This window comes from Myotis brandtii, unplaced genomic scaffold (assembly GCF_000412655.1).
Source record: "Myotis brandtii unplaced genomic scaffold, ASM41265v1 scaffold195, whole genome shotgun sequence".
NCBI lineage: Eukaryota > Metazoa > Chordata > Mammalia > Chiroptera > Vespertilionidae > Myotis > Myotis brandtii.
The window spans coordinates 110,707-124,786 of NW_005357271.1; the positions used below are offsets into that span (position 1 = coordinate 110,707).

The 14,080-nt window shown below is 44.0% G+C and overlaps 1 protein-coding gene across 1 annotated transcript in view; it reads left to right on the forward strand.

The window, feature by feature from the left end:
• CECR5 (cat eye syndrome chromosome region, candidate 5) overlaps positions 1 to 12,974 on the forward strand; it is a 38,457-nt gene extending 25,483 nt beyond the window's left edge. The window contains 6 exon segments of the mRNA XM_014538624.1: positions 1,698 to 1,810; positions 4,342 to 4,435; positions 6,028 to 6,061; positions 7,722 to 7,896; positions 11,735 to 11,923; positions 12,091 to 12,974. Of these exon segments, the coding sequence (XP_014394110.1) occupies positions 1,698 to 1,810; positions 4,342 to 4,435; positions 6,028 to 6,061; positions 7,722 to 7,896; positions 11,735 to 11,923; positions 12,091 to 12,427 (942 nt within the window). The 3' untranslated portion in view covers positions 12,428 to 12,974.
• Positions 12,975 to 14,080: the final 1,106 nt, after the last annotated feature.

The window sequence follows — 14,080 nt, forward strand, 5'->3', positions numbered from 1 at the left end:
CTGTTTGCAGGCTGGCCAAGCCCCCCAGCGGGGACCCTCACCCCATGAGGGTGTGGCCAGCCTGGGTGAGGGGCCGATGGCTATTTGCAGGCTGGCCACGGCCCTGGGAAACCCAAGCTCCCAGACCCTCCTTAAGCAGAGGCCACAGCGGCTAGAAGCAGGTATCTGGGATTTATTTATCTTCTATAATTGAAACTTTGTAGCCTTGAGCGGAGCCAGCCAGGTCAGGCAGGAAGCTTGGCTTCCTCCATCGCCAGGGGCAACCCAAGCCTCCTGTTTGCTCCAGCTCCTTGGCCACAGCCAACTTGGTTGGGTTTATTTGCATACTTGCTCCTGATTGGCTTGTGGGTGTGGCTTTGTGGGCGTGGCTTGTGAGTGTAGCAGAGGTGCGGTCAATTTGCATGTTTCTCTTTTATTAGATAAGATTAATTTTAGAGAGAGAGAGAGGAAGGGGATGAGAGAAACATCAATGAGAGAGAACCATCGATTGGCTGCCTCCTGCATGCTCCCTACTGGGGATTGAGCCCACAACCCTGGACATGTGCCCTGACCAGGAATCAAACCAGCAACCTCTTGGTGCATGGGACGACACTCAACCAACTGAGCTATACTAGTCAGGGTGAGGGTCACATTTTTCTAAATCTCCGTATACCAAGTAGGAATCTGAAGTAATGGCCCTTGTTTCTCATAAATAAGATGCATGCATGTGAATAAGCGCTGTCCCCTGAAAGCAGTCCCTCTTCACCCACTTTCAGCTGCCCATGTATCTCATATTGACACACTCATTTTTCTTTGTTGAGGATGCTTGTAGTTTTGTGAAAGAGTACTTGGAACCAAGAAAGTAAATAAAGTGGCTGATTGATGATGGGGTGACCCTGTTTGAAGATGAATGCAGGGAGTAAAGACATAAAACTGTTTCCCTTCTGTGGTTTTCAGAGAAGGTTTCAAAAACATTGTGAGAAAAGGCTGTATTGTTGTAATTAGTTTAAATGTTAAAAGGCTAAGTCTTTAAGTAGAACTGAGAACTGAAAGTCAAAGTTAGAGACAGAGCTCTAAGACAGTGACGAAAAACATGCACACAAACTGCTTTTCAAAGGGGAGTTGAGCAGGACAGGATTGGTGAGTATCAGAACCCATCACTGATGGCATGTCCTGCTTGCTTTTTTTGTTTAATCCTCGCCCGAGGATATTTTTTTCCATTGATTTTTAGAGAGAAGGGAAGGGGGGGGGGGGGGGGGGAGAAAGAAAAGGGAAGGAAGGAGGGAAGGGAAGGGAAGGGAAGGGAAGGAGTGAGGAGGGAGGGAAGGAAGGAAAGGAAAGGAAGGAAGGAAAGGAAGGAAAGGAAGGAAGGAGAAAGAAAGACACCCTGACCACCGGGCCTGGGGATCGAACCTGCAGCCCAGGTACATGCCCTTGACTGGGAATCAAACCCGAGACCCTTTAGTGCTCAGGCCAACACTCTACCCCTGAGCCACGTGGGACAGGGCACTGCTTGCTTGTTTTGTGTGGCAAGAGCCAAATTAGACTTGTGGTTGTCACACCCGTTTAGATACTTTCTAGGAGCTAGGAAACCCTCCACCCCCTTTTTTTTTTAATCTGGGCAGGTTTTTTTTTCCTTCCTAGGTGAAAGAAGCTGCTATTTATCTTCCATTATTTCCCCTCAACTCTTCTCTCCTGTCTCTTGGCTGTCCCTACAGGTGGAGCCAGATCAAGTTATTCTCTCTCACAGTCCCATGAAGCTTTTCTCACAATATCATGGAAAGCGGATGATAGTGTCTGGGCAGGGACCCCTGGTGGAAAATGCCCAAGTGTATCCTTTTGATGCTTCTCACTCTGGCTGAAGAGAAAGGGGCAGGACTGGGGACTTTTCTCCCATGGCTGAGGGGGCACCATCATGAGGCATGCTGGATGGAGGCCTCATCGGGTGTGTGGTGGGCTCTTGAGGGCGGGAGACAGCCCTCAGGTGTGGCCAGTCCTGGTGGCTGGTGGTTTCCAAAAGCCAGCCCACTGCATCATTACCTTCTGGGGAGCTGAAAATACAGATTCCTGGAGAGTCTGTGTCATTAGCTCTGAGATAAAAATCAACAGTCTTTATTTTAAAAAATTAAACTAAGTGATTCTGTAATTAGGTTTGAGAACCACTGCTCCAGGGCTGTTCTTCATGGTGCTCAATCAACTTATCTGCAATGTTAATTAAGTATCTACAATGAATTCATCTTTTGGGCGATGTGCATATTCAAAAGGCAGAGAAGATTGTCCTTGTTCTCAAGCAGCTTATTTATTTGCTCCTGCAGACCCTGTCCAGCACTTCCTTTGTGCCAGCACTGTGCTGTAGGGTCTAAGGCAGCCGTGGGCAAACTACGGCCCGCGGGCCGGATCCGGCCCGTTTGAAATGAATAAAACTAAAAAAAATAAATAAATAAAAAGACCATACCCTTTTATGTAATGATGTTTACTTTGAATTTATATTAGTTCACACAAACACTCCATCCATGCTTTTGTTCCGGCCCTCCGGTCCAGTTTAAGAACCCATTGTGGCCCTCGAGTCAAAAAGTTTGCCCACCCCTGGTCTAAGGGGAGTAGGGGCCAGGAGAAGCACTGTGGAATTGCAAATTAATTGAAGGGCTCATACTTGAAGCACCCTATACAATAAAGGAATATTTCAGATGGCATGGGATTAAAGACTTAAAAGAGCAGTATAGGTGGTTCTGGGTGTCACAGGTGTAGTTAGGGGGACAGGAACATCCTTCGAGCAGAAATTGCTTATGGCTTCATGGAGGGGCAAGGCTGTGCCACAGGAGAGGTTTCAGGTTTTCCATGCAGAAGCAGTAAGGAGGCTAGAAAGAGAAGGGATGGTGAGGATCCCTGAAGCAGAAGATTGTAATGGGACAGGGTGGGGAAATAAGGATAGGGAGGGTGGTATAGGAAACTGCAGAAGTAAATGCAGGAAGTAACTGAATTTATTATGAGGGCAGTGGGGAGTCTCCAGGCTTATTACTGATGGGGTGGTCTGATGGAAGCATCATTTTTGAAAAATTCATTTTGAGAATAACCTGAAATCATAGCCAGTTAAGGTTACAAGTGGGAATTAAAGACAGAAAAATGGAGACAGGTCTTGAAGAGCTAAAGCTGAGCTGGCTTACCTCTCCCATGGCCTCCCCATGCTGGTGGAATGCAATTCCTCTTAAAGCTTCAGCTCAAGCCTAACTTTTCTAAGCCAGCATTAGCCAACTGGTGGTCCGTGAGGTCCGAAAGGTTGGCAACCACTGGTTTAAGGAAACCTCTGGAGCAGCGGTCGCCAACCAGTGGTCTGTGGACCACTTGTGGTCCATGAAGTCCAAAAGGTTGGCGACTGCTGCTCTAGACCAAGCATGTCAAACACAAAGGCTAACACAGGCCAAATAAACAAGGTTTAAGTTTATGTTGGCCGAAAAAAAAAAAAAATTCAATTTTCATGGAAAAGTAGGTTTATTTCGATAGAGACATGCTGAATACAAAGGGCTGAAATAAATAAGTAATCATTAACATAAAATAATAGAACATTTTAATAAAAATTAATATTTTTTCTTGAACATTAACTTACCAGACACTGAATAACTGCACAAATTAATAAATGTAATGCAAAGAAACCTATTTTTCTTGTTCTTCGAAAGCAAAATATTGCCAAGACTAATGGCGTGGCAATTGCTAGTATTAGTGGAGAGAAATGGTGCGCCTGCGCGTAAGGTGTGTAAGGGAAATGAATGCAACATGATTATAGTAATCAGTCATTAGTGAACGTTGTAGTTCGTTATTAATAATTATGTATAACAGGATATTGTAAAAATTAAGTTATGAAATTCTTATTAAAACATTTCTTGCATACCGTTATATTGGCAAAAATATTCATTGTGGGCCATGAGTTTGACATGCTTGCTCTAGGCCTTTTGCCCAGCTACCCAGACCACTGAGTAGTCTCCTATTCTGAACTTCTTGGCATACAGTGGCAGCACTTCACAGAGTGCTCTCTGAGATGGACTTTGGGGAGGTGGTGAGCTCCTTGAGGACAGAGTTTCTTATATGCCTTGTGCCCTAGTATTGCCCAGTGTAGGATCTGGCACCTAAAATGTGTCCAGTCTGCAGTGGTATATTGCTTGGAGGGACACAGCCCCGCTCTGCCTATGCACTCATAGACTGCCTGTCAGTACTTTTAGGATTGGTGTTGGCCCTGCTGAGCTCATTGGTTCACTCCTGTCTGGGGATTGGGTAGACTAGTTTGATCAGGATTAGGATGGTTCCCCTTCCTTTAAAGATATTTTTCCCCCAGAACTGCCCAGCTTTGTTTCCCTGATCTTGGTCTAGACTGGGCTTCAAAAATGTGGTTACTGTGGATGAGCTGCGGATGGCCTTCCCTGTGCTTGACATGGTGGATCTCCAACGGCGGCCAAAGACCACGGTAATAAGAACATCTGGTGACTCTTGTTCCTTCATGGGCTCCTCTTGCAACCCTTCACCGTTAGAGCTACAGCTTGTCCATGTTTCACAAATTGCCTTCTTGGAGAAGCACATCTGGCCAAGGATTTGTCCCCCACATATCCAGAATGGCTCAGAGGAGCTATACACTCCAAAGGGCTTTCCTTTCTGCATTGTTTGTGATTAACTGAGAACGCTTTTATAGAGCCCCAGCATCTCCTCCAGTTGGTAGCTTTGTATTTTAGTAGCTGCCTTTCCCAGTATTGTCTGGGAGAATCGTTAACCTCTGTTAACAAATTCTTCACTGTTCTGCTTTATCCTGAGACAGTTTCCTTGTGAAAAGCAGCCAACTTATAAAAGTAACTGGCAGTTCTGAGTGTCTGCTGTGTTCTCTTTGGGTTCAGCTCATATTTATATTTTCTGATCAGTAGTCACAGAGCATCTTATTGATCCTCTATAGTTTGTGACTGCCCCTGACCCTCTTTTTTATGTCAACTCTATATATTTATATCATATAGCCTATATTATAAGTCTGACTACTATCAAAATGTGATGAAATGTGTTATAAACAGATAAGCTTACTTTTATTCATTTATATAGCTTCTCTCCTTCTCCCAGAGTGTTCCAATTAAAATAGAGTACTTTATTGCCTTTGAGAGCTTTTTTCTAGAACCATGCAAATTATGTGGAGAACCAGAATGACAGAGTTGGAAAAGATCTTAGAACAGCTCAGAGACTGAGTCTCAGGGGAAGAGACTTACTCCAGGTCATATAGCTGATTAGTGGCAGAGATAAGATTGTAATAGTCTGGAGAAGGAATGGAAGCGGTTGGTAATATGAAAGCTTCTGCCTCTTAATCCAACAGCAAGAGAAATGGTCCATCACACCCTGAAGGCCTCCTTTTTCTCCAAAGGCTCACCTTCCTCTAGACCAGTGGTTTTCAACCTTCCTAATGCCGCGACCCTTTAATACAGTTCCTCATGTTGTGGTGACCCCCAACCATAAAATTATTTTCGTTGCTACTTCATAACTGTAATTTTGCTACTATTAGGAATCATAATGTAAATATCTGATATGCAGGATGTATCTTCATTGTTACAAATTGAACATAATTAAAGTATAGTGATTAATCACAAAAACAATATGTAATTATATATGTGTTTTCCAATGGTCTTAGGCGACCCCTGTGAAAGGGTACGTTTGATCACCAAAGGGGTCTCGACCCACAGGTTGAGAACCGCTGCTCTAGACTCTTGCTTGGCCCATATCTTGCTTCCTGTCCTTGCAGGAGAAAACAGCTGATCAACCTTTCCTCCTAGCTGACCTTTACTAGTATATGTGGTATCCCTCAACCTGTTCTGTGACCAGCCTGGTTCTTCTCTCTTCACCTTTCTTCATGAATCTTCTTCCGCAGTCCTATTTGCTTCTCCTCAGCTTGGGCTACACCATGGGGTAGTCTTCAGTCCTGTCTGGAATGCGACTTTCCTCCCACCCACCCTTGGAAACCAGTGTGTGATTGTCCTGTAGTGGAAAGTAATCATTGCATTGATGGGCTTGTTCTTTGTCTCTTGGCAGCCCCTTCCAAGGAATGACTTCCCCGCTATTGAAGGTAATGAGGTCCTCTCCTTGTGTGGGCATGGGACTGGGTTGTTCTTTCTTCTTTCAGGCCCTCCAGATTATTGTAGCCAGGGGGCATTGAGCATTAGATCACCTGGGTTCTGGTGTTGGATCTTCCACTCACTACCTCTGAGATATTTGTTGTTAATCTTTCCTTCTTTATATCATTTGCCTTTTTATTCCAGAAGAATCATAAGCTTAGAAAATCTTAGAGTAGAAAGGCACCTAGGGGTAATTTAGTCCAGTGTTCCTTAGGCCCATTAAACCCAGTTTGCTCTTTGTATAACAAAAATATCGTAGTGTCCCCTTTACTAACTTAAAATGAAATTAATAGATAATATATCTTCCTATACACATGTTACAATTAATTAGTTTAATATAATTGTAATAGGGAGAAATAAAGGGAAAACATTTTAGTAAGGTAATATGTACTTCAATATGTAGTAATTTTCCAAAAAGACATAATGAAGTAGTAAAATGATTGAACCAAACATAGAATCACCATGAATGTTACAGCTACAAATGCAGATTGATATATGTTTATAGGTGTGATATAGGTGTGTTTTATTGGTGACTCAGAAATTAGGGACAGTATCATCATTGGTGAAGTGATTTTGTAAAATAGGGACTAAACTTGATAACATTTTGAAAAAAAGAAAAGTATAACCTTCTCTTGACTTATGTGATAGTTACATTTTTTTTGAAAAATCAGTGTTTATGAAAACTACCAAAAAAATACTTTATGTTTACATGGAATTAGGGTTTAGGTTCATTAATTATAAACAGGTTGTTCCCTACATGAATACCAGATGGGACACTCAAATGTTTATAGACATTGGCAGTTTTTGATTGAACAAGACTGTACTGAGCATCTAGCATCCCTGGCCCCCTCCCACAATCCTCACCACTAAGTATCAGTCATTTTAATGATTAAAATATATCCTCCAGCCTCCAGAACACCTCTCAGGGGGCAGTGGTTCAATTCACTGGTCTTGTAGCTGATATCACAACTTCCATTTGTTGAGTACCATGTGTCCAGCACAGGTTAAGTGCTTTATTTATTATATCTCATTTTTATTCTCATAACAATAGTAGGTGTTGTTATTGTAGTTGAAGAAGCTGAGGCTTAGAGAAGGTAAATAACTTGCCCACAATCAGGAAAGTTGGCACAGTCAACCTTGGAATTCAGGTCTCTATCACTCTGCATCCAGCTCTCCTAGTTGTTAGGTTTATTGGCTCCTGGGGCTCAGAGAGAAGTGGCTGAGAAAAGTGAGCATTTTGCCAAGTACCTATGGGTAGGGTGGTGGGGAGAATATCAGTTAGCAAGAGGAAGTGGGCCTGAGATTCACTGTTGTTTGTCTTGTTTTAAACTTCTGTGAACATGATGGACACAATAACAGTATGAGCCCTTAGGTCCTAAGGCTTAGGAGGTGCCTTCCCGGTCCCTGGGTTTTGTTCACCTTGGGTAAATAGGTGAGTGGCTCTTTCAAGGCTATTCAGGGAACCATGCCCTTGCCAAGGTGAGTGTACTGTAGGGGAAGAGCTTGTGATTGGGTGGCCTCAGCTGGTCTTCTGAGGGCCTTCCTCCCGCCCGCCACAAAGGGCAGGCTAAGTGCCCTGCACCCTTACCCCTATGCCTTTGCTCTTTAAAGGAGTACTCCTCCTTGGGGAGCCAGTACGCTGGGAGACAAGCCTGCAGCTGATCATGGATGTCCTTCTCAGCAATGGGAACCCTGGGACAGGTCTGGCGACGGCCCCTTATCCCCATCTCCCTGTCCTGGCCAGTAACATGGATCTTCTTTGGATGGCTGAAGCCAAGATGCCCAGGTGAGGACATAGTCCCTGGCCTTGACCCTGGTGGCCCATTTCCAGCTATTGCCTGAGCAGTCCTACTGACAGTTTCCCACCGCCATTTGATACTGCAGCTTACTGAACACTGAAGTATTGAGATGATTTTTAATAAATAATCCTTGCCCTTCAGAATCTTAACAGAACAAGTTCTTTTTGATTAGAGGAACCCAAATGGTCAGTTTCTGAGGTATATCAATGCAAATTATTCAACTGCTCTTCCTTCTTTGCCTTCACCCTGTAGCATTGATTATTTCAATTCTTTGTTTCCCTTTGCCCTTAAAACATAGGAGCAGGGAAAAGAAATAATTGTTCTGATGTTTGTATATATCAGAGAACAGACCCAGTGGATAAGTGACTTTCTCAAAGGCATGCGGGTAGTGAACAGGCTTACACACTCCCTGCGCAGTTGTGTAGAGCTCACCTGTTCTGTCCTTTTCTGAGTTTGAGCATAGTATAGGCATCCCTTTTTCTGGCCCTGGAGGTGCCTTTACTGGAAGGGCAGCTGATGGCTGCTGTGTACTGTTTGGCTGCTCTTATTTGCAAGGCCCAAGTCTAGAGCAAGCATGTCAAACTCAAAGGCTAACACAAGCCAAATAAACAAGGTTTAAGTTTATGTGGGTCACAAAAAACAAAAGCTTCAATTTTCATAGAAACATAGGTTTATTTCGATAGAGACATGCTGAATACAAAGGGCTGAAATAAATGAGTAATCGTTAACATAAAATAATAGAACATTTTAATAAAAATATTTTTTCTTGAACATTAACTTACCAGCAGACACTGAAGTGCACAAACTAATAAGCGTAATGCAAATAAACCTATTTTTCTTGTTCTCCAAAAGCGAAATATTTCCTGTTGCACACAGCAAACAAGTCAGTCCAAGGCTAATGGCATGACAATCGGCTGCTAAAATATTCGCTGCTAGTATTAGTGGAGAGAAATGGTGTGCCTGCGTGTAAGGCGTGTAAGGGAAATGAATGCAACACGATTATAGTAATCAGTCATAAGCGAACGTTGTAGTTTGTTATTAATAACTAGTGGCCCAGTGCGCAAATTTGTGCACATTGAAAGGAAATTAATTAGAAGAAATATTTTAATATCGCTATTTGCCCTTTCTCTATAATAGAAGTGTCAACCAGATTCATGATCGACAATGACAGAGGAAACACATGCATGAGATTGGCGCCAGCGAGAGCTTTATATATATAGATAAACTTGTTTAATTAGACCTGCTTTCTGATGTAGCTTAACTTTTCCAGCCCAGTGAAGCACCCCAATTTCTCTTTCAATTGTCAGCAACACAGCAATAAATATCAACACGAAGCAGATTATTATTGTAGATCACACAGGGAGAACAAAGGGTAAAATATTATATTCTGCGCAGTGAGAAAACCTTAAGTCATTTTCAAGGTCCACCATTTCTTCTTTTCAGTTGGGTCAAGTTTGTAAATCTCCGTTTTCCAGCTAATAAAAAGAAAATAGGATTCCATCGTGTCTCCTATCTACCTAATACAGGACTTCTGTGAGGATCAAATAAGATGAGGCACAGAAAAACACTTCACAGACATTTGATTCAAGTGTAAAATGTTTGCACCTGGCTATAAAGCAAGTCGTGTTCCTGGGCTGAAGAAACTCCAAGGAGGCTAGTTGTCACTAGGGAGAGGAAGCCAGGCATTGATTGCTATGTGACGTCATTACCCAGATGGACACTTAGCATATTAGGCCCGATGCACAAAATTTGTGCAAGAGTAGGCCTTCCTTCCTCCGGCTGCCGGCACCGGCTTCCCTCCAGCACCCGGGACCTGGGCTTCCCTACGGCCACTGGCACCCGGGACCTGGGCTTCCCTCACAGAGGGAGGCCCCACCCACCTGCCACAGCCTGCATTGGTGGCCTGGGCCTCCCTCTGCAGGGCGATCATGGGGCGATGGCAAGGCCCCCTACCAGTTGCATCGCACCCGCCTTGGCTGGCTTGGCACCAGTGGATGTCATAGCATGGTCCAGGATGGTCATCCCGATGGTCGTTCTGCTGTTCGGCCATTCGGTCGATTTGCATATTATGCTTTTATTATATAGGATGGCCTGTCGCTAGGGAGAGGAAGCCGGGCATTGCTATGTGATGTCATTACCCAATGCCCACAGCCACCATTTCTGGGCTGGGCTGGGCTTGCACCATGGGGTCTCGGCAGCATCAGCTGCAATTTGGTGGGCTGTTGCTCTGGGTTGGTGGCGGGGCCTGTGTCCCACTTGGGGGAGGCTGAGTGTTGCTCTGTCAGCGCCAGGTCCACGTTGCTCTTTCTCTGTAAATGGCAAGTGTGCATCACGGCAGCTCCTGCATTGAGCGTCTGCCCCCTGGTGGTCAATACACGTCATAGTGACTGGTCGGACAGTTGGAGGGACACTTAGTGTATTAGCCTTTATATATATAGATTGTGTATAACAGGATATTGTAAAAATTAAGTTATGAAATTTTTATTAAAATGTTTCTTGCATACCATTATATTGGCTAGGCCACAAGAATATTTGTTGTGGGCCGCATGGGGCCCATGGGCCCCAAGTTTGACATGCTTGGTCTAGAGTTTTCTCCCTTCCCCATGACTTCCAGTAAGCTGGGTGTGTGATCCATCAATAGGGCAGCAGGGCCCAACACTGCCTCAAGTCAATAGCCCATAAGAGATGGGCCACTCAATAGCCCATAAGAGATGGAGATTACAGTGTTCTCTCTTGTTATGTTTTAAGTATTTTCCTATAGCTTGAGGTTAGGTATTTTTTCTGAGTTATTCTTCCAAAATTAGGGTATGCTGACACTAGCTGAAGGGGGTTTGGTTATATAGGCTGTGAACTGAATAGTAAGGGGAAGATTTCAATTTACAAACCAGATTTGAGGTTAATCTTTCATTCAGTAATTTGAAAATGTAATTTATTACATAAATAAATGACACAAATATAACTTCAGTATATTGTGCAGCATCAGTTCAGATTTGGTTTAGTGGCAAGGGATTAAACTCCAAAACAAAAGTATCTTTAAAAAGATAAAAGTTTCTTTCTCATGTGAAATAAGTCTGGGGTAGGCTGTCCAAGTCTTGTATGGAAGCTCCACCTGTCAGGAACAGAAGCACCTCTGTCTTCCTGCTGTGCAATCCTTAGCCCTTTACTACATAATCCCAAATGGCTGCCTGAACTTCAGCTATCATATCAGCATTCCAGGCAGAGAGGAGCAGGGGAAGGTAGAGAAGAGCATCACCTCCCCAATTTAAGGATACTTCCTAGAAGTTTAGCCCAGCACTTCTAATTTCATTGACTCTTTGGTTATAGTGCAGCCACATGGCCACACACCCTGTTGCAGAGGAGGAAGGGAATATAGTTTTTGCACCTGGTAGCACTATGCTCAGTGAAAATTGGCACCAAGAAAGAAGGGGAGAACGGCAACCAGTAGTCTGCCACAATTCTAAAGCAAAAATTAAACTTTCTGGAATACTTACACCTGGGGTATAATCCTAGTGCTACCACCTTGGGCAAGTTACTTAATTTCTTTATGCCTCAGTTTCCTCACTTGTAAAATGAGAACAATGATCTCATAGGGTTTTTCTGAGAATTAAATGTGATTTGTATCTCCAGTGTTAGAACAGTGCTCAATAAATGTTATTAGATAACAGCAGGTCATAAATGTAGGCAATAAATGTAATTCTTACTAGAAGTAATTTCATTTTGACCTGTTACCACTGGGGGAGTGAAAGGGTACTGCTCAGAGAATGGCAATTGGCCTGGAGAGCCCAGGGAGTGAAGACTGAGCTGCTGGGCTGTCTTCTCTGGCAGGTTTGGCCATGGCACGTTTCTGCTGTGCCTGGAAACCATTTACCGCAAAGTGACAGGCAAAGAGCTGAGATACAAGGGCCTGATGGGCAAACCCAGCATCCTCACTTATCAGTATGCAGAAGAACTGATCAGGCGGCAAGCGGAGAGGCGGGGTTGGGCTGCCCCCATCCAGAAGCTCTATGCTGTAGGGTAAGTTCTATCCATCTCCTCAACTTTCCCTTCCCCTCTCATTCACCTTGTTTCCCTATGTTTAATGCACACTCCTTGCCCCACAGTTGTCCTCTGCTCTCTGCACCTTACAACACTGAACTTCAGTTTTCTCCTCTTTTCTTTTCCGGTATGGTTGCCCCTACCAGTGATAATCCTATGTCTGATGTCTACGGTGCCAACCTGTTCAACCAGTACCTGCAGATGGCGAAGCATGAGGGGGCAGAGGAGCTGGAGACGAGTGGTCTGTTGAAGCAGCGACCCTCAGCAACCCAGAGCTGTGCCTCCATCCTGGTGTGCACTGGTGTATACAGTCCCAAGGTCCTGGGGTCCACAGAGCCTGCTCAGGGAGGAGAGGAGCCTCCCTTCCATGGGCACCGGGACTTCAGTTTTAGTCCAGGGCTTATAGAGGCATCCCACATTGTGAATGATGTGGATGAGGCTGTGCAGCTGGTTTTCCACAAAGAGGGTTGGGCTTTGGAGTGAGGACTGTGTGTTCCAGGCAGGGTGACAGAGGGTATCTTGGAGCTGTGGGTGAGTCCCATTTACTGGTTTCTGGCCTGGATCACAGGGCAGGGCATCATGTCAGGGCCTGCTCCCCATGACATTCTTCCTGCTACCCCACAGATGTGACACTAGTGATTACTTGGAAGAAGACACTGGCTTTTTCTCCTGCTGAGCAGTAGCCATAGAATTGTACCCTGGGTAGCATTATGGGTAGAACTGTGAGGATTTTCTCAGTCCAATTCCTGTCTGTTTCTCCTGGCAGTCTGACCTCAGCCCAGTCCCTTTACCTCTGTGCCTTGGTGTCCTCATTTCATTAGGCTCTTCTGGGAAAAGGGGAGGTAATATGTAATAACATGGAAATTTCTACAGGATCTTTGCCTGCATTAAGGGAACCATTGCATGCCAGCAAGGTGTCTAACACTCAGATACTACTTTTTATTGTATTTCAGCTTATCGCTCAGAGACTTTTGAACTTATTTTTTAAATTAAAATGATAATAAATATTCATCATGCTATCTCTTGTGAAGCTCTATCTGGAATGTACTTAAAAGTCATGTCGGGGAAGGCTAGTGGGTGAGTGGTGTGGGTGACCTTCAGGCAAAGAGATTGGTGGCATTTCACTCCCAGAAGGAGTTGATGTCTCCTTTTCCACCTTTACTCCCTCTGACCTTGTCTGGGCTGTGAAGCAAGTCTATTTAGGAATGAGTTATGCCCAGGCTTTGGCATATACTTAGCAACTTCCCTGATATGGAAAAGAAAAAGGATCTTGCCTATGGTTTGTTCTAAAGGAAGGAGCTTTTCCTACAATGATTCTAGAGCAGCAGTTCTCAACCTGTGGGTCGCGACCCCTTTGGTGATCAAACGACCCTTTCACAGGGGTCGCCTAAGACCATCGGAAAACACATATATAATTACATATTGTTTTTGTGATTAATCACTATGCTGTAATTATGTTCAATTTGTAACAATGAAAATACATCCTGCATAGAGAATATGTGTTTTCTTTATTCCTCCTTCTAGGACAGTGATGGTGAACCTTTTGAGCTCGGCATGTCAGCATTTTGAAAAACCCTAACTTAACTCTGGTGCCGTGTCACATATAGACATTTTTTGATATTTGCAACCACAGTAAAACAAAGACTTATATTTTTGATATTTATTTTTTTATTTAAATGCCATTTAACAAAGAAAAATCAACCAAAAAAATGAGTTTGCGTGTCACCTCTGACACGCGTGTCATAGGTTCGCCATCACTGCTCTAGGAGTAATCCAGTTCCATTTTTTCATGGTCTTTGTCACCCATGACCTTGCATTTGCCAAATCCCCATATCATTTCTTGCCCTCATCTTTGTACAGCTATCCTTTGTTGTGACACAAGCTGATTACTCCTTCCCCTTTTCTCAAAACACTCTGTACTTGGCTATGTCTGACTGACTTCTTGATACCTCTGTTTACATACCTGGCAGTCATTTAAAGTAGAGGGAGCAAAGGAGGTTGAGAAGTGGCCAGTGAAATAGGAGGGAACTTGAGAGCTGGTGTCTTGGAGGCTGAATGCAGAACATATTTCATGAAGGAGGTAGTGATGAACTGTGCTCATTCTGTATCAGAGCTTAACCCTGTTCAAAACCAAAC